Raw genomic sequence first — 21,733 nt, forward strand, 5'->3', positions numbered from 1 at the left:
ATAAGTGTGAGAGTTATAAATCCACACTATGTAGCTGAAGTTGGCACATACTTAACACTAAGTTTAGTGAATATTTTCAAGTCTTTGCACAGAGAAAGAAATCCTGTGAATTGAACAAGGAAAGGCTGTGAGTTGGGAAGTTCATTTAGTGTCATGTTATCAGTAATGGTTGACAGTGTATCAGTGTAATAGTGGACAAAAGCTCCTCAAGAACTTTCATAAACAGTTTTCTACCTATAAATCTGATATTAATGCAGTGCAGTTACTTCGTTTTTTGTTGCTCAAAGTGCAGTTAGTTTTCTGTTGCTCAAAATACTTCTTGTGCTACTTACATACCACTTTCGAAATGTCTGTCACCTTACATTTTTAATATTTCATGATTTATTCAGACCAGGTCATCATCACAATAAAACCATTGTGTGTACATGTATATATATGTATATTTAAGAGAGTATTCATTTTTGTTTGTCTTTTTTGAATTCTGGGGTTTTTTCTGAATATTGCCTTATTTTGAAAGCTCTCCCTTTGGAATGGCATAATTTTTTTTTTTTTGTAACATTTTGATTTTAAGCAAAGATATGAGAATGTAGAAATACCATTTATTTTCACTGCTTTTCCCTGTTACAAAGTATTTTTTTCAGTACTGCCTCCTGGAATTCAGAATTGAGGAAAGGGACACATTATTCCATATTTGTATAATTTAATTTCCTAAAATAATTAAATATATATATATCAGTATAAAAAAAAGCTTTGGAGAAATTGCAACCTGTGTGTCTTGTCTTCTAATTTATACTATGGAGGGCACTTAATTTTACCAGGGCAACAGATGAGCTGCAGGCACCAGCATTCTTCACTTGAAGTGAGAAATTGAGTTCCAAGAGTAAATAAAAACAAGATTGAAGGTTTAAATCCTCTACTAGGCTTTTTGAACTTATATACTCATTAAATGTTTATTGGAGTGGTGGGATTACGAAGGATTTGGGCTGCTTCATCAACTGGTATATACTTAATCACTAAGTAAAACACTACATTTGATAGAGTGTTTCTCACGATGCCACACTCAATCCATCTTAATGAAAAACGCTTCAAACTGATTTAATTTGAGAGCACTTGGCAGCTTGAGTGCTCAGAGATCTTGGCCTTTTCTTGACAAATTCTCAACTCTGTCCAGAGCAGAAGGTGCACTCTGCAGTTCATGTCTACTGAGACAGCCATCAGCTGTGTTTTAAATGGATACTTTTTACCTAAATAAAAAAAAAAAAGAAAAAGCCCAATGTGTAAAAATATGAAGCTTTTTTTCCAGGAATATTTTAATTTGGGTTATTTAAAGCAAATTAACGTATGGCAGAACATGGGTTTTGAATGCAGTATATAAGTTCAATTTCTTTTTACAAAAATAGATTTTTCCTGTTAAATCTCATTGTCATTTCATGTGTTGGAAAGGATGGTAATTCATAGTTATTTAACAAAATGTTGCTTGAAAGAAGAAATACCTTGTAAAAAAAGTTGAGGTGTTTATCTGCTGTGTTTGAGTTGTTAGCCAGTGAAGATTAACATACATGATGGATATCTTTTAACCTTTGGAGCAACTGCTGCCACAATTTTACAACAATGCCAGTTTTTGGTAGGAGAGGTGGAATGAGGTCAAATGTGGCTCTGCTTTAAAACCTGTATAATTCTTTACCACAAAAATACAATACCCAAGATATAGAGCCTTGCTTTTAACAGCCAGTGTCCTTGGCCATGAAATTCCCAGCTGCCTCCAGCAGTCTGATAGTTAAGGATGTTGTGTATTCATTTCTTATTGCATATATGACAAGAAAATATTTTCAGTATTTCTTTTAATGGGGTCAGGAAGAGAAAGAGAGACAGAGGTTTATTAAATCAACAATTAAGCTGGTTTTTGTGAAAGTCTATTGGAAAGAAGAGTTTCCCTGTCAGTAAGTTTCTGAAGAATGGGCTTACTCTTGCTACAGAGCTACTCTGCCACAGGAATTGCTACACCTGATGCCATGGAAGAAATCCTGTAATAGACATTTTTTAACAAGGTGTTTGGGGAAGGTGTTTTTGTTTCTGAAAGCAGTTTGTGGGTGTCTTGTGTTCTGAGACATCAGAGGGTTTACCCTAACTTATGGTGGTACTGTTATTAATACTGGATTTTAATTGTTATATTGAAGTTTACTCAGTTATATATGTGAGTGATACTGAAGTATTTTCTTTTATTAGAGCTTGTTTGTCTTTTCATTTTTATAGGTGGTTGCTACTCTTTTATTGAGAGAAAGAATAAAGACATTGCCTTTGCCTTTTCAGGAGCTCTTATCTTTATATATCTCTGTCAGCTCACCTCCTGCTCCTCTCTCAACCTTTCTGTCCACTGACTTTTAATAAATATGTGAAACATCTCTCTTAGCACAGATTGGTATTGTCACCTCAATATATATCCCTGCATTCTGAAAATGAACCGTGTTTTTCTTCTCCTTGAATTCTGTCTTTTAGGTTCAATTTAGAGGCAGCACCATCCCTCTCACATATGGGTTCTTTATTTCCTGAATACCTAGAGCAAAGTGTGCTCCTTTCATGATTTGGTGTGTTCAAATAAAAGCTATTTTTCCCTCTTCCTTGGTGGTAGCAGAATATTCCCTCATACAGGGCTTTCTGTAGCATCATTTTTATCTGTGTAACTCAGAGAAATGTCCATTATTATTTCAGCTTAATAAATTTATACTGAACTTATTACAGATTGCAGCTGGAGGAATTGCCACTTTACAGATTCTGATTAAACATAAATAACCTGCCCACTAAGGTCTGGTTGAAACTGGAGGAGAGGTATAGAAGTATAATTGTAACTTTTCAGGAAGAGTGAAGCAGCTGCACTATGGCAAATATCAGTACATACACTCCAGTTAAGTCCTATGTTAGTCACCATTTTCTTTCCAGTCTTGCCTGATGTGTGTTAGCAGTTCTGTCCTTTAATTTGTAAATTATTTCTGAATTTGTGAATAACTATAGTGTAGAAATTTCTACAACACCAGTTTAGTAGCTTCACTGTTTGCCTACACACCCTTCATTTTCCATATCTAAAGAGTAGCTTCATCTTTCATATCTGGAGGGTTGCTCCCAGGTGTGGGTCTCTCCTCAGTATCCTCTGTATTTGATACTAAATAATGGAAGTTTTTGAGCTTGTCTGCCTCACTTTACATTTTCTCTTCTTTCAAAGCTTGTGATTATAGATCTTATCTGGGTTTGGTGTTAATTGCTGGATACTATTTGAATTATGTAAATACCACTACAGATGTAATTGATTGAAATGGAGATACAACAGTATAATAGGATCAAATAATTGGAAGATGAAAGTAGACTAAATCAGGCTTTAACACACCTTTACCTGGGAGAATGGGTAGTTGTTTGAACACCTTACCATGGCTCCTGTGGATTCTTCATCACTGATGGACTTTTGAGACTAGATGTTGGTAAAATGACAGGAAGATTAAACTAGGACCTAGTTTGGGGATGTCTTATGCCACATCACTCTTACTTGAGGAACCTGTGGGGTACAGTTTTTTTCAGATGTCTTCTGCAAGGCTAGGTAAAGTAGCTGTGTCAAAAGGCTGATCCCATGAGCTCCAAGATCACCTTGGACAGGTGGAGCAGATTGTGCACTTCAAAAATTTAAAGAAGTGCAAATGCGTCCCTTTGTTTCTTGGAATTAATTCTCACTGCATAAAACCTGGAGGAAAAGATTAATATTTTGATTTGTTATCCTACCAGTTTGACAGAACATTCATGCCTCTAGCAGCTGTTACATAATGAACTTTTCTATCTCAATAATTTCTTGAACTTGTAAACCTGAGATTCAGAAATAACCATTCAGGTTTATGATTTTGCTGACCCCTATGATTGCATTCCTATTCCCATTCAAGTTCGTATTCTTTTGGGTTATCTGAGTTATTCATAGTATTAGGAAGTGGCTGAGAAGCTTAGAAATCCCATTGCCCACTGATGCAAATTTAGTCACCTCAAGATCTAAAAAACTGAGGGTATTTTCCCCTCAGTGGCAACTTTTTCTTGAACTCTGCATCATAACAGCTTTTTCTTCTAATTCTGTACAAAGTGTGCTTCTCTGAAGCTTTAATGCCTTGTCTTCGGCATGCATGTACTCTGAAAAATGCATCCCTTGGTGACTTAAGTTCCTCAAGTCCTAAGGCCTTTGGACTTGAGTTATTCAGTGCTTAAAACCTTTCTGGTTCCCCATACCTTTGTAGGGACTAGTAAAAGTTTGTCCCTGTTGTATTTTTTTCCTTGTTTAAAATTTCATGCTAAGTATACAACTTCTGAGTTATATTTTTTAAAAACCCAACACAGAACAGTCTAGTGCTCCGTTAGTAGGCTTCTTTTGTGTAATTTGAGACTGTTCAACAGTTTTGTAAGGATGTTTTAATAGTTCAAAATTTACTTCAAAATACCCAGTATTAGTCATAATAGAATCCTAGAATTTACTCTTATTTTTCAAAGGCTTCAAATAAGCACAACCAAAACTTACTTATAAATATGTGCTACCATGAGTTAGTAAAATAAACAAACATGAAAACAAACCCACACAACAACAGCAACAACAACAAACTTCAAGCTGTGAGCCTGTTGCAATAATGTGTTTATCCAAGGTAAAAATGCCCCTGGGTTTTACTAATATTTTTCAAAATAATATTTTAGCACTTCAGGTCCTTCTCCTACCTCTTTGCATTTATGATAGCAGTATGCCTGTGCCCACCCTTGACATTTTAGATGAAGTATCAGATACAAGTACAGTCTTTTATATGTGATGGAGTTTAGTCTTTGCATGGTCAGGTTTGTTGATGCAACAAAAATTACATTCCCTTGGGAAGTAACTCAGTGTAAACCTCCATTGTGTTTGTGCCTGTTCTGTTTACTGAAATTTGTCCCTAAATCTTTAAGCCTAAAACTGTACATATTTTGAAACATTCTGTTGTACGGAATCTCATATTTAACAGTTTCATGGGGTTGTTTCTTTAGAAGTAAAAGTGTTTCTCAAGAGCCTTTTTTTCTGTCCGCTCCCAGTGAAAAGAGGAGAGCAAAGCCATCCGCTTACCACAAAGCAGTGCCACCACAAAGGAAAGATTAAGGGTTTAGAGAGAGGTCAATGTGGGTTTTTCTCTAACTAAACACTTTCCTAAAGTTTCCTTGTGGAAAAAATAATGAAGTCATCTCAGAGTTTTTAAAGAATTTTTATTTCTTTTTCACCGTCTGCATTCGCTTGTCTTCTCAGCATGGATGTTTAATCTTTCTAGGCTTTGTGAATTGGTCCAAATGAATAAGTGGTGAGCTGTCTCTCTAGGAGCTAGAGGCTTATTCTAAGGCCCTAATCACTGAGTAAACACATCTTTGCCCTCCCTCTCTTACAACTGCTATATAATAGTCGAGATTCTAGCACAGTAACCTGGATATTGCAGGGATCGACGCTTTGAAATGCAGAACGGCTGATCCTCAAAAACAGACAGTGCCTGATCTTCCCCTGCCTCTTTCTTCTTTTTAAATTAAATATCACCACAGAAATGCTGTTTTATTGCATGATATTGTGCATCAGTGCCCTGGATTTTCAAGTTTAGTTTCAGTCAACATTGTTGGCTGCACTTATATGGATCTCTGCATGTTGGGCTTATTAATGGCCCTTCCTGGTACATGTATACGTGGTTCTGAAGAACATTTAAATTAAATTAGACAAACAGTAATGCAAATTACTAATCCCTTTCTCAAAGTTGAATGTTCAAATGTTCCTTTTATAAACAGTCATTAAATTTTATCCAAAGCCAGTATATGAGGCAAGAGCCCTATGGGGGTTTTCTGCAAAGACAGCTGATCTGGAAATTGCATCCCATGTCTTGCTATATCAATACACATCAATATCTAGGGTTCAGTGTTACTTCTGATGAAGAGATTTGAAATTACTTTAAATAAAGGTCTGAAAATAGCACCGTATCATCTCAGCAAATATGTTCAAGTACTATTTTAAAATAAAGTAATTTATATGGGTATGGGGTAATGGAAAGCTGTAATTTTCTGAATTATATTTATAATTCATTGAATGCCAATTACAGAATCACAGTCCTTAGCTAGCTCATCGTCTCCCTGTATATTTGCAGCCTGCTTTCTATATTTACATGCACACAGACTTGTTTTCCAAAAGGTGGTCAGAGATTTTCATGAGGACGCAGCTGCTGGCAGTGAAGATCAAGTTTTACTTGATAGAGTTCCAGAAGAACAGCACAGAATATTTTGTTTCAAGAGACCATAAACACCATCTCAACATGAAGTGCCTCTTTTTTGGCTACAGAGGTAGTGATAGCAAGGCACTATCATTTTTTTTCAGGTTATTTATTTCTGTTTTTTGTCATAGATGCTGTCCAGTCAAGAGGCATGTTCCTTGTTCACAGAAATGTTATTTTTGTTGGCCAACAAGCCAAAAAAATTCACTAATTTCTTAAGTCTGTTAATAAGGCTTTGTTTTTCATTTGTTGTTGTTTTCATATTCTAAGCACATAATATATTGTATTTTAGTACTCAGAATATTAGGAAGCATTAAGAATATTTAAAAATTTGCAGGGATGGACCATTTGACTTGAAATCTGCTGATTATTTCTTGTGTTGAGATACTTGTCACCCTTGATAAATCCCATTGTGAGTACTAAAACACAAATCTGCAGCAGCAACTTTAAATTGTAAATTGCTTGAGGAACTTTTCATTCATCTCTTGTCACATTTTTTCCAGAGAAAGCTTCTTGCTATTTACCTCCACCATGATGAAAGTGTACTAACCAACGTCTTCTGCTCACAAATGCTTTGTGCTGAATCCATTGTCTCCTACCTGAGTCAGAACTTCATAACCTGGGCATGGGACATGACAAAAGAAGCAAACAGAGCAAGGTGAGACTCTTTGGACTCTGAGTGAAACAGCTTTTCTCAGGGAAGGCCCTTATCTCTGACTATCAGATCTTTTGGTGGTTAATATCTATTTGAGCTAAAACTTCGTGCTCATTCTCAGCTGATCAGTGGAGCTGTGCTGGCTGACATTCATTAAGATTTGGACTGGCCTTGTGTTCATCACAAAGTGACTTCTTATTCCTGTGCAGGAAAAAGTAATTGAAGGAATTATTTCCTTTCTTTTTTTAGTTTTTTTTTCAAACATGATTCAATATTCAAACATACACCTTCACAGTTATGCATTGCAATGCCATAATATTACATGGCATTAATTGTGTGTATGTAAATGTAACTGCATAAGAGTTGTCTGGGGTAGTAACTACTGTTGTTAATGAAAATCGTATTTAAAAAATAACATTTGTGTGATAAATTAGTATTAAGAACAGATTATGCAAAATGTTGAACACTTGCAATTCATGTGAACTTTTTTGAATTACATTTTTCTTACAGAACATTCCTTTAGGAATGTTCAGATATTTTGGTTTTGATATAATAAAAACTATCTTATGTCTGAGAGACCATGATTTTGCTGATGAGTAAAGGATAACCTACAGATTTTCTTAGTGTTTTACTAAGGCCTCTCTCTTATTTAGTTATCAGTTGATCATGATCTACTGAAAGTAATGCTATTATTATTGTTATTATTATTATAACATCTAAAAATCATAGTTGTTTGGTTCTCTAGCTTGGACTTTATTTCATAACCTTTATTTACCCAGATGATGACTGATCATGTCTTGCCAGAATAACATCTTATGCATATTATTACAGTTATTCTAATTTTTGACCAAAAGGTGCAACAGTCATTTGGCCTGGAATAAGGCTGCCACTTCTTTACACAATTCCAGTGATTATTGAGCAAGGAAAATTATCCATTTATGTTTCTTTCTCGTGTGGATTGTTAGTATAGAGCATTTATGGATTTCTAGTCTTCCCTATGTGAATTATAGTTAATATTTCTTTACTGAAGTGACCTTGGAGAATGGAATAGTCTCTTTTTCTAATGTGCTTTTTAAATGACCCTTTGTGTTTCTTAGGAATTCCTCACTTGACCTTCTGCATTTTGTCATTGGAGGGATCAGCAGCAATGTTTCTAGTTAGAGTTATTCTAGAGAAGTGTAAAGGTTATGGAAAAAAGCAGTTACAAAAACAGATTAAAAGTTTCTGAAAAAGAAAAAAAAAAAGTGAGAGGAAAAAGAAACATCTAAGTTCTTTCATAGGACCAAATACATAGACTGGAAAGTTGCTTAAGTCTTTTGGTATTGCCATTCATGGGCAGTAAGGAGCCTCCTCCTTTTCTTTTATCCCACAAGTTGGTGTAGAAGGAAACACTATTTCTAAACCATCTGTAGTGGCTAAGTTCAGCTGACTACCTGCTGTTCTATTGTCTGCTCTTCTATTTAATTCTCTAGTTTCTTTTATTTTACAATGACAAAAAATTGCAGTGTAGTTTCTTTTGAAAAACTGTGTTTGAGGGGTTTTTTATGACTAACGATCAACAGCCATGTAATTGCTTTGTTGTGTTTTACTAAAGAAATCTATTAAGTAGCACAACTTTGATACACTAGTAATAAGAGTTTGCAGGTTACACAGACACCTGTGGTGACCAAAGCGACAGAAGCTGCTTGTTAGAAAGAGCCTGTACAGCTGTGTCCTATTAACTCCTTATGACACTTCTTAAAACACAAAATAAAGGGCTTGTTTAAGGCTTTATAGCTGCTCTCAATGAACTTAGTCCCTGATTGTGCTGGACGATAGGGTTTTTAAGCCTTCATTTTTTTGCTTTCTGTTAACAACAACAAAGAAACTGTCATATTAACAGTGAGGTCAAAAAATAGTAAGGGGTAAACAAGTCATGCTGGCTCGAATTAGAATAATTTCTCAGTTGTGTTTAGTGTCACATCCTGCTCCTTAGACTGTGATTTCTTCAGAGGGGGTATGATGCTTCCCTCTCCCTTTGGAAAGTGCCAGTGCACTGTGGGCATTCCCATAAATAAATGCTCAGTCCCTCTGTTCAATCACTACCCTTCAGTGACAGTGGTCTTGGAGCCCATTCTGTTCTGTATCCCTGTGAACACAGTTAATTGTAGCCTTTTATTTGAATGCTGAGAAGACAACAGCAACAACAAGAGGAACTGGGGTTTGCCTACTGGTGTAGCCCAAGAGCAATTCATTTATACTCCTCCAATTGCATTGTAAAAATGCTGGAAAAGCCAGGGTGGGACAGCAGAGGAATCAGGCCCACTTGATTTACAGCAGTCAACAGAGACACCTCAGTAGTAAAGACATGGTTTCAGTACTGTGGAATGGCATGAGTAAATTCAAACAGCTATAAAGACTTTCCTTATATAAGCCAAAAAAAAGATTCATAATGTTTTGATCCATGAATGTCATCCTATTCCAAAATTAGTCCTAATAGTTGTTTCCCATCTTCTCATTAATGAAATGAGGGTCCATCCTGAACACTGTAGAACAAAACCAGCTCCAAATTCATGTCATTTTCCCCAATTTTTAATGTGTTTGTCATCTGACACTGATACAGGAATGTGCTTTAGAACCTGCATTACTGCACAATAGCATGTTTCTTCTGGAATCTCTCAATCTTCAATATCCATTCCAACAGACTGGGTACCTGCCAGCAGCAGTGCAAGAGCATAGGCATTACAACTTTGGGAGTCAGATACTAAAATATTTCTTTCTGCAGCCATGCAGCACTGTTACTTTGTAAAAATGAAGGAGAAGTCTAATTAATACAGTTTATTCTAATTAATACAGTTATATCTAATGCAGAGGGGAAGTTTTGCTCTGGCTTCCATGGGTTTTAATTGCCTCTGACATCAGGTTTGCAGTGAAGGGAGCAGTTACTTTGAGTAAGTTCTGTGATTATGAATTTATTCATTAATCATAATAAAATTAGAAGAAAAGGAAAATAAAATAAGTATCCTTCATTTAGGAAAATAATATGGTGATTTTTTAATACAATTAAGGAATAGACATGAAATCTTATCTCCTATAGTTTAGACTTCAGTTTAGGGAGCAACTCTTTGAAATATTCTTGTGATCTGTTCCTGTCAAAGGAGGAAAAAGGCTACAAAGCTACACATATAGCTCTAACTTTACTCTTGTTATATTCCAGGAAATTTGAGGTGAATCATGAGCTTAAAAATAGTTTCCTCTCAATTGCTTGCAGTGAAGATTGCTACCATGGCCCTTTGTGAGGAGGTGTCAGGGCAGTGGCAGTGGGGCTTGACTGCAGTGGTGCTGGCAGCTCTGTCCTGCCATCGATGGGCCAGTGCAGCACACACCTGCACTGGGCCATCACTTGGGCTGGGCAATTCCTCAGCTTTCCAGAGGGATTCTGGGATGGATAAGCAGGAGAGCCACAGATGAGCTGCTCTAGTTCTGGCAGTTTTTACTTCACAGAGTTCATTCAATACCATTGTTCTAATACAATTATGTGCATGAGCATTGTGAATGTTTGTGCAAACACATGCCTAACTGGATTTGTTAATTCATTAATGGGCATTAATGTATTTGTATCCAGGAAATATATATATATACATGCACACATATACCTTATATTGGTACACACTGCATTTACAAACACTGATAATGCTTAATATTAAGAGCTGTCCAGCACACGTGGTGTTTGTTAAGCAAAGCCAAAACCATAAGACAGCGACTCAAAAAATCTGTAGCAGCTTTTTAGCTTTTGATATCATTGCCCTTGAGCACTGTATTTCAAGGTGTTGCCAGTTTTGTTCTGATGACAGGCATTTGTTAGTTTTAATGTTCAAATTATAGTTTTTCACTGTGCTTAAGCTTAGGAAAGAGTTAATTCACTAAAGTGCTTCTCAGCAGCAGGTTGTCTTCACCTGCAATTTCCGTCATCAAGTGATTAGCCATATTCACAGTTGCTGACCCTTAATTCTAACCTACTGAATGATGCATGCCTGGATGAAGACCAGTTGACCATATTACTCCAGCTCCCCAATCCCATTTGATCCTTCAGCAAATATATTGCAGGTGTGGGGTCTGTGAGAGCAGGAGGAGGTGAGTTAATTTTTCACTGCCTCTTCAGGAGTGACCACGGATTCTGTATATGTTGCTTGCAAAACTGTTGGACGTGTTCTTTAGGCACTAAATCCTTAACAGGTTTCACACAGCAGTGTGAAAACCTTTTCTATTGTATTCTGCATTTTTTTATTTAATTTACTTTAATAGCAATACAGTGCCAGTCAATAAAAACAGGTCAGAAGTCTAATTAATGTTTTAAAAATAAAGGTTCTCAAACACCAGGCGAGTTTGTCATTTTCTGTATGGTTTGTTTTGAGGAGGAAGAGGAAAGAAGGTGAGGAGGGAACCCTTCTGTTCCATGATTACATCCCACCCGCTCATTTTCTCCTTTTCTCCTTTGCTTTTGATTTTAGTGGCGGTCTTAACAGAATGTCAAGATCAATTTGCAGCATGGTTTAACTCAAGGTTTGCATTCTGCCAGCAGCAATTGTCCTACTGAACAATGCCGTGTGTTCTTGTAACTTCAGAAGCTTTTAGAAGGCTCATGGCAAGGGCAGCATCTAATGACTTTATTAGGGTAGGGTTTCAAAATGGACTCGGTAATTGTTCGCATCTCTTTGTCATTTAGTCATAATTACTGCATAGTATTGTTCAGGGTTGCACTTGTGAATAGTTTCCTAATAGCACTGAAACAAAGGGAAAAAAGGAAAAGGATAAAAGGTGATTGTCTCTTTAGATGGAGAACAAAACAGCCTGTATATAGATGATGGTTAAACTGTTTATTATACACCAACCAGAAAAGGTAAACTATCCCTGCTTAAATATTTATGTGCTTCAAGGTAATTTCATGTTAGTAATCTAAAAATGTCCAAATTTGGAAAACTAAAAATCAGCAGAGAATGCAATTTGGTCTGGTCGTGATTAGGAAGATATGGATGTCTATAATAGCCAACTATAAATAGAAAGCAGCCTCTCTGATATTATCAAGATTTTCAGTGCATCAGTTTATATGCTTTTAGCAATGTTTTAAGGTCATTTGAGAAAAATGGTTATTAAACCCAAGGATTAATTAAACTGATAGATTTGTAAGAATAGGTTTTAAGTCCCCACCCTAAAACAAAATCTCAGAATGTTCTATCCCACTGTACTCAAACTACAACCTAGTTGCTTAAGCTTGTTGAACAGAAAAGGTGAAAAATAAATTTTTTTCGTCCTGTGCAAAAGAGGTGAAGGCAGAAGAACAGGTGGTCAAGACAGATTTGTTGGACTGTTTTGAGGAAGAATCTTTTTGTATTCTGTTATTACTTGTTTCTTTTGCTGTATTTGTGCAGTCTTTCCTCCAGTTTGGAGACTCTCATTGACCTTACAGAATTGTATTTTAATTGTCAGGATGATTCTTTGAGTTGTGAAGATTAATCTGAATTCTCTATCTTCAGATGTGCTTGTAGCTTCTCCAACATCCGTAAAGTAACTAAACACAGTCTGTTCTTGTCTAGATTTTATTAAATATGTATATTAAGTCTACCTGTGGCAAGCCTTGAACGTTCCTTAGGAAATCACACACGTAATAAGTGATGATGAAAGTGCCCCTTGTGTCTTCCATTCTTTGTGCAGGGTTCTCGCAAAGGGTCAAGGTATATTTTATTTGTACTTTCACCAGTGACTTTGCCTGGTGTCCAAGGATGGACTAAAGGGTTTCTAGAGGGCTGTGGTTGAGACTGAATGGAGTTGTGAGGTGTTTATTTAATTTGGTTGAACCTTTCAGGGTGGGAGTCAGATCTTCCATGTTTTAGGATGAGATAGATAACCTACTCATGTAGGCTTTACTTCTGTATAAAGTGGATACAATAATGCTTTTTGACATCTGAATCTGGTGTTTAGCATGTGGATCCTGAAGGTGATACCCACATAATTTGATTTAGGCTGCTGTATACATCTTAAAATGTGCCTTGTGTCTGCTGCTCCTTGTGTTTGAGGTATGACCCTACCCATGGGGGTAAGGCAGGCATTCCGTATTATGGAGAGCAAGATTATTTTAATATGCCAATTCAGGATCTCAGCTTTTACTCTTTTAAAAATGTAAATACCTAATACAAAAATGTTATTTTTACATTAACATTTTAATGAGTCTTATGTTGACTTTGCACATTATATAATTATGATTAAAAATAATCAGAAACTTTGCATATTTAATATTCATAATTGTTTTCTTCATGCTCCATAAAGAAGTTACTTTTTTTCCAAATCCATTTCTGAAATGTGAAAGGCTGTTTAAGTTGGCTTTAGGAATAATCAAGTCATAAATAAATCACACTTTTTTTGGCCCAAAGTCATCCTCTTTGTGTTCTGAAAGGGAATAGGTATTTTAGAAGAGATTGTCAGATTTTCTGCAGCCGCTGCTTTTTGAGGAGTACTTTAGGCTAAGAACATACAGCAAAAACCATCTCCAGTGCAGCCTTTTCTGTTCTGTTAAAAAATGCTTTCCAAAAAGTATCTTGGGTACCATGTGCCAAAGGCCTCATTGTAGGAGGAAACTTTTCCAAAGTTTTCCCTTAGGTGCATAAAAACAAAAAATAACTTCAGGAATTTGTATGAGTAAGACTGCGACAAATAACCAAATCTTTGTTACTTCTACTGATACAGAAAGTAAAGAAAATCTAAAATACTATGAATACTATGAAGATCTAAAATACTGTGAATGTTTTAGTATTTCTTTTAATGCATTTTTCCGTACATTTGAGAGCTGAGTTCTCTCTTTGTGAAGGAGAATTTGACCTTGAGTGCACTAGACATTTGCTAATACAATTGTTAAATAACATTAAGGTGCTGGGGAGAGAGTAAGAAAAGCAAAAGCCAACAAGAGCTTTGAATTTTTTTATTTTTTGACATGCAAAAAACATTCAAAATATAGCACCGAGTCTCCCTCTGCACATTCCAGGAACACACTACAGTGTGCAAGATGCAACCTGCTCTGATTTGGTTTTCTTCTGCAGGTCTGTTTTGCTAATATAAACCAGCTCGAGTTAACATTTTAGGTTTAGTTGCTCTTTCTACCACTGTGTTGATTGCTTGAGGTTTATTCATAATGCCTTGAGAAAGTAGATAAATTTGGGGATATATGGAGAGCTATTCAACCTCAGAAATTGGGGATCAGAAGGAGGACAGGCACTGAGTGGTGAGTATTTGGTTTCAGTGGTGACTGGTGGGTGGTGTCCATGTCTCTCAGTGCTGATGGCACTTTTCTGCATGGAAAGACAAGGGATACTGAATTCCTCTGCTCCTCTGGAGTCCTGCTGCATCAGGGCCAAGGGCAGCAGGGAGAACTGCTGCTCTGTGCTGTGGTTTTTAAAGGAGATGCAGAGAACTCTCATTGCTCAGAATCCTCAATTCTTCATTAAGTTCTTCCTTTAACTCCTCTCCAGTTCTTCATTTCTTTGTGGATTTTTTTCTCTACTAGGCAGGAGTAGGAGTGGCTTTGAAGGAGTTCACATTGGTAAATACAACACGACTGTTCAAAGCCAAGCAGTGCCTCTGCCTTGTCCCTGTCAGGAGCTAGGCACCAGAGATGGTCCTAACTTACCAAATTGTTTAAACAGAAATACTAAAGGAATATTGACCTTTTTCCAAAGTATTTACCATCATAGCTTTTTTCCAGATATCAAATAATGTTGAGCTCTGAGATCAGCTCTTTTGATGACCATCACTTTGGCCAGAAATGCCCAATTTTGTTATTAAAAATTAAAAGCTGCCACAGAAACAAATTATTACTACAGAGTGCTACATAGCATATTTGAGATCAGAAGCTATGATAGAGTACAGCCTTGAGACTTAAGTTGTAATAAGTATTTCTTTTGGGTTTGAGAACCAGTAAGATATAAAACTTTTTTTAGTAGATTTTAAAGCTATTATTTTGTCATAATTGCATTCCAGGACCTTATTTTAAAGTAATATTAAGTAAGTTACTACATTAATAAAAATGATTTTTAAATTAATACAAAAAGCTATGCCAGGAGTGTATTTTAATATAAAGCCTCACATATTAGCTGGTAGGAAATGGTAACATTCTTCTTTGGAACACTCATGAGCTCCAAAGATGATAACTCCTCACACAGGTTGTCTCAAGGTGCATGTGGGGGGATAATTACTGTGCAGGCATCAGCAACTCCCCCAGTCAACATCTTCATGGCACCAGAATAATTTTTCCTTAGTGCCACTTTTAACTATAAAGTGAACTATGTCTAAGCATTAATACCTGTTCAATCTATTAAAAAACTTCAATAGTTTCTACATTTTTTAACTTGTTTCGGTATTTGTCAAGCCATGGTCAGTGTCCATGTTTATTCTGTAGCTGTAACTGCTGGTTTCATTGCTACTGAGCCATGAAAGAAATGGTGCTGCTTGCCAGAACTGGAACTTTTATTGATGAAACTTTTTTCTTGTAACTTTTGAGGTTATTTTTAAATGAATTTTTACTTTATAAAACGTTTTTTTTTGCCTTTCTCCTGCTCCCTCCTTGAACATTCTTGTAATTTCAAAATAAAAGGACTAGTAGGATGCTGTTTGCCCTTCCTTTCTGGCAGCATTCCTCTATTTCCACTGTTGGTGGGAGATCACAGTAATCCAATGCTGTGGAAAACCCTTTTCCCTGGAGTGACATCTGTCTCTTTGATGGACTCCACAGGCACTTTTTTTGGCAGCTCTGGAGATGCCACTGAGAGATCTGGCACACTTCTGTTTAGATGAAAGTAAGAAAATCCCTTATAAATGATGTACAGAGTAAGATACTGGTTATTGCCTCAAGTTGTTTTGGTCCTGCTCACTTCTAGCAGTAAATATTAGCACAGAGGGGATTTTTAGAGAAAAAAGGGGATCCCTTTTTTCTGGCTATGAATCTGAAAGTAAAAAGGTCTAAGAATACAAAATCAGGAAAGGCAGAAAAGAAGGAAAAAAAATATTCTTCATTCAGAATTCACTGCTTGCAAAACCTGTACCTGTAAAAGCATAATTTGGGACTGAGTTATTTGTTGACTAAATACAAAAATAAAAACTTTAAAAAAAATTAATAAATCAGCACCTTTGACTAGTACAATCAGGACTGTAGGAGTCTCTTTAGTTTTGTTCCTTCTCTCATTGTTCTCTACAGCACTTCTTCACTTCCAGTTAAATATTTTGATTTTTCATGAAACTTGAGTGCTTTTCTTCTGTGCTGTGTTGAAGGCTGTTAGACAGTTTTAATACACAAATTTAGGAATTCAGTTCAGTTGTCCACTGTCTTTATTGCTTCCAGGAGTGAAACCTTGAACTCACATAAGTAATTTTGCTGTGGAGGATCACCACTGACTGCTGTGAGGCCAACATTTCACTTACCTGTTCCCACCTTGAAAGGAAAACATCAAAAGCCATTATTTATCTGAAGAGTTGATATGTCCAGACTTTACAGATGCTGTTTTATCCTCACCAGATGTTACGTGTTGGTGTCGCTGTTTCTGATATAGCAGAGTTTGTTCAGCTTTTTGATGTCTTCTTTGTGTCTGATTGTTCTGAGTTGAAAAATACAGAGAATCAGGGAGTAACACTTATTATGGCTTTGAAATACTTGCTTGCCACCCCCACCCATTGCCTTCCATCCAACTACAGCCATAGACAAATTCTCTCTAAGGAGAGATTTTTTTTAGTACTTCAGAGGCCTCAAATAAGCCAAATGCTGTACTTCTCAGATTTATCAATTTTAACCATTTTATTGGATACAGTATATATATTGATTTAAAAAATCACAATTTTGAATCTTTTCAGTATCTTTGAGAAGAAATTACTTGGAGCACTTGACATTTTAATGTAGTTTGTCTTTTCAAATAGATTTGGCTTCTAATGCATGTGACAATGGGACTTTGCTCTTCAGTTAGAGCATACATTTCAGAGTAGTTGTTACCTAAAATATTATCATAAGGCATAAGAAAACACATGATTTAAGTTGCCTTTCATGAACATAATTAAGAATTAATAAGCCTGTACCAGTGGCTAGTCCTCAGAATTTCCACTGTTTTGCCTTTTGTGACCCGTGTTATTAAAAGTCCATTATTTTTACAGACTTTATTAAATTGGATCTTATTAAAGCATTCTATATTTGCATTTGGTCTTTCATAATTCATTATTATTATGACATTTACTTTTTACCATCAGATCTGAAAACATATCATAAGCTACCCTTTTCTCTTGAAAGAAATGCTAATTTCAAACAGTCCTTTAATGGAAGAGAAAAGCTTTATCAGTTTTTTCATTTATTCAAGATCGTGTTAAGAATACTAATGTTAGACTTCTGTATGCTAATATCTAAGAGCTTTTTTTGGTCAAAAGCTTAGAATTATTGTTTTTTAGACCACACTGCTAAGTATGTCACTGGCAGGGCACTAGTACAAAAGAAAATACAATTCTGAAGTACCATGTTTTCATTCTCTGACTGATTAAACCAATTTCTTTCATTATTAAATTATGCTTTTGTATGAAATTTACTATTTTTATACTTCACCATGTTTATTACATTGTTGCTCTACTTAGTTTCTCTTTAGAAGTTTTGAACAATTTATTCAGCATTATTATTTTGGGGAGTAGTTTTGAATTATAGTCTTCACATAGTGTAACAGGAAATGGAATTCTCCATTAAATAAATCACTGTCTCAAGCAATTGTTAATTGTTTTAATTTAGATAACCTGGACCCTATCATGTTTGTAAATATTATAATAACTTAGTGATAAAAAGAGATAAAGAGCTCTAGAACTGAATGCAGAATGTGTTATAGAGTAGGTAACATGCAGTTAAACTGCTGAATTTAGTATCATTATTTTTTAAACTTAACTTCAAAAAATCCCCTACAATGTTAACTATTTATTTCTTCCCCCGCAAGGTTTCTGACGATGTGCACTAGACATTTTGGGAGTGTTGTAGCCCAAACCATTCGAACTCAGAAGACAGACCAGTTTCCACTTTTCCTTATTATTATGGGAAAACGATCATCTAATGAAGTGTTGAATGTAATACAAGGTACAGTTCTTTATATTACAGGAATTCTTTATGTGAGTATTGAAACTGTTACAAGAGGTCTTTGCTGTTTCTCTTTTAAGATGTCCAGAATATTAATTTATTACACAAAACACACTTTAAGTTGCCAGGGTATAATTATCTACTACTCATAAATGTATTAAATAACATGGTGTTAGAAATTGGGTTGCCATGACTGTAGTAGAATTATAGTTTATGCTTTTCTTTTTTTTTTTTTTTTTTTTAAGTGGAAGCTTAATTTCCTAAATAAGGAGCTACACTTAGTTTTCCAAATTTATATCCTGATACATTCTTGATTTCCAAAAGATCTTGGCTGCACTTCTGCACAGTGCCAGAATGCATTTGATTCTTTGTGTGCAGTTCATTGTTAATACCTGGGCTCCTCTTGCTAATATTTGGACATGAGTTGCTTTTCCAGACCTGCCTGCAGCATCAAGACCCCCACATCAGGTCAAGATTGAAGTTCCTAATATAATTTCACATAAATGAAGCTTTCTGGTTTACATGAGGAGTTTTTTCTGGTGTAACCATTCCTCTGATTTCACTGACAACAAGATGACTTAGATGTGGAGTGTTGCCCTCTGACTGCTGTTCTCAGTAACTCTTCAAATTAGAGCACATCAAAGAATGGCTGCCTCTCATTTCTTCTGCTTTCTCCACAAGTTTGCCTTCATGACACTGTGTCCTCATTTTTTTATTGCTTATATCTGGCAATCTTTATTGTAATCTCATTTTCTTGAGGAAGTTCAGCCTCAGGAAATGCTGCCTTTTGCGGACAAGCATTAGTGTTTCTTTATGCATCTGGGATTAATAATTTACTTGAGGAATCTGCAGTGTTCCTTCCTGTGGACAAAATGGTTAATTTTTGCATGGATTTTTTCTCCTCAGTGCAAGGTACAGCACAACACTAATTCATGCCTGTAACTTATAAAACCTATTTCATAAGTTTCTTAGGTTATTTCATAGGAATAGTCTTATAAATAGGTCAGTTTTCTGACTCTGCAGTACAGTTCAGAACCTTTGCCATCCCGCTGATGTCAGTGGTGCTACTGACTTAAATTACTTAACAGCTTTAGCAACAATTCAAAGTTATAATACAATGCAGCTTTATATTAAAAATAATCCAGATTATTTAATTGTATGTGTTAAGTTTTAATGATCTGTCAGGTTTTCTGTGATCTTTTGAACTAAACTAAAACAATCACCTATTGTAGCCTTACTTAAATTCATCCTTTAACAAAAATCACACAATCTCTGCTTGTTATTTTCCCAGGAATGGGGACACTGGTATCTTTTAACAATACTGCCTCAATGAATGGTAGTCTCTGAAATCCTGCATGTTGTAGCATGTGGGATAACATTTTCTGCTAAGGTAGCAAATGTTAGAAATGGGAACAATGAGGGCCTTTCAGGGCTGGGTGAGAAGGCATGTTGACAGAAGAGATACAACTATATAGAAACCTAAGACCCTGGTGGCATTTATTGAAATGCAGACTGTCTTAGTTTGCTTTTGAATTTTATTTTTTTCCTGGGGTGGGAAACTATGGGGACAGTCTTGTTTTCTTTAGTGGTACTTGTTCTGCTCGGGTCTAACAGCTGTTTAGGCTGGCAGATATTAACACTTCATAGTTTTTGACCATTTCTTATGGTTTAGGACCTTTCAACTACTATGACAAGTGGCTTTAATGGGTAGTCTAGTCTTCAGTTTAGAAAGAGACACCAAAGAATGCATCTTAGTAGGAAATTATCTTTCAGTCTTAATGGAGACTGGGGGCACACTGGAAGGAAAAGCTGGGGAGGTATCTGTTTCCTCATGTATGTGTTCTATTTCATGATTCACACATGGATGACAGAATTTTTCACTTCAGTAGCTTTGTAAGTTTTTTGAGAAGTAGTTAGACTGAAGAAAATACAGTATTTGAAATTTTATTGCTAGTTATATCCAAATAAAATGTGGATATATTTCATCATATCCATTCAATCATTGTATTGTGGGTTTTCCATTGTTTTAAACCAATCCACTTGGATGCTGCTGCCAACATCCTACCTTGTGTTGCCTGCCTGAGCAGTTGCTTTGGTCTCTCTGGGAATTCTAAATCTGTAAAATCAATTTTACATAAGGGAGTCCCAGATCTACTGCTTGCCTTTAACATCAGTGACTAAAAGACAAAATAGAGTTAATTTATGCAAGCATAAAAGCAATTGTTCAGATTTGCACCACCTGAAGTTTTAACCTGTGATCAACCTTTGTAAAAATAATTCTGAATTTTCAGTAAAAAAGTGAACTGAATGCATTCTACTGAGATATTTGCATTTTCTACTCTTGTCTTCTTTTTTTTTTTTTTAATCTGGCTATTTCTTATGGATTAATTCTGAAATTACTTCTTTTTTGTTTAATAACTTTAATGAAGTGAAGTTCAGCTATCTTTCTTTGTTGCTAGGTAACACAACAGTGGATGAGCTGATGATGAGGCTGATGGCTGCAATGGAGATCTTCAGTGCCCAGCAGCAGGAAGACATAAAGGATGAGGTGAGCACTGAAAGTGGCTGCAGATACCTCCTGGCCTCCACTAATCACTGGGGATGTCAATTAACCAGATGTTTCTTTAGCCAGAGGAGTTGGGCATGATTTATTTTAGTGTCTCTTCCATTGTCAGAAATTAAAAAAGTAAAGTCTCCTTTGTGTATTTGGGTCTCTCGGAACTCCTCCTTTTTGGTCTCGTCATTTTCAGTATCTTTTCTTTTTCTGAACATAGTCACATAGTGCATTACAGTGATATTATAGAGCTTAATGTGATCTATATGCTTAATATGCAAGGAAAATTATCAGATTTTTTGCCACTGACCAGCTCCAAGTCATAGGTAGAAAACAAAAATAAATTAATATGTCTTAAATGTGTCTGTTTAGAAGGGGGCTGAAACCAACTTTAACCAGTACACCAGTACTGAGCCACAACTCAGAATGATGCAGAATGCATAAATGATGATAAGACTTCTCAAAACCAGTGTTTCAATTACACAGAAGCAGACAAAGTGAGTTACGCAGCTGAAAGATCTTTATCTGTTACTCTGTAAATTAAGAGTGACATTTTTTAAGTAGTGAAGTTCTTAGGAATTTATAATAATAGGTGTGTTGCCATTCAAGATTATTCTTTATCCTGTTGTATAGACATTGATTGACAATAATTCACAAAACACGTTCTTCACATTTAAATCTTGTATCTCATTAGTACCAGATTTATTGACTATAAATATGAAGGCACATTATCTGCACAATATGTGTCATTCACTTTTTCTTCTTTATTTATGCTACCTGTAATTCATTGGTAAAGAAATTGACTTCAATTTTATTAATACTGAACACACATTTAAATATAAGGGTTACAACAAAAATCCAAGGCACAATATAACTGATTTTTAATTGCATTTTAACAGGAGTGTCTTAAGTCTGGGAGTTTTATAATGCTTTAGTAAGAGGGTGAAATTTACATCACAGATGAGTTCCAAGAGAATTTCAGACTTAAAAACTTTAAAAGCTGATAAAAAGGAAGAAAACAGAGGGAAACAGAAGCATATAAATTTGGAGAGATAAGAGCAAACAAGGGATAGGAGAAGAAACTAGAAGTGATAGGATTGGAACAGAGTGAGGAGCAGGACACCGGA

The 21,733-nt window shown here is 35.7% G+C and overlaps 1 protein-coding gene across 5 annotated transcripts in view; it reads left to right on the forward strand.

The window, feature by feature from the left end:
• The window catches only part of FAF1 (Fas associated factor 1), a 159,924-nt gene that overhangs the window by 106,868 nt on the left and 31,323 nt on the right, over positions 1-21,733 (forward strand). For all 5 annotated transcript variants that reach the window (XM_085586271.1, XM_085586272.1, XM_085586273.1 and 2 more), the window contains 3 exons: positions 6,785-6,939; positions 17,916-18,052; positions 20,512-20,600. In XM_085586271.1, coding sequence (XP_085442397.1) covers positions 6,785-6,939; positions 17,916-18,052; positions 20,512-20,600 — 381 coding nt within the window. The remainder of the gene's footprint in view (positions 1-6,784; positions 6,940-17,915; positions 18,053-20,511; positions 20,601-21,733) is intronic.

Source organism: Lonchura striata, chromosome 8 (genome assembly GCF_050655825.1).
Source record: "Lonchura striata isolate lonStrDom1 chromosome 8, ASM5065582v1, whole genome shotgun sequence".
Taxonomy (NCBI): Eukaryota; Metazoa; Chordata; class Aves; order Passeriformes; family Estrildidae; genus Lonchura; species Lonchura striata.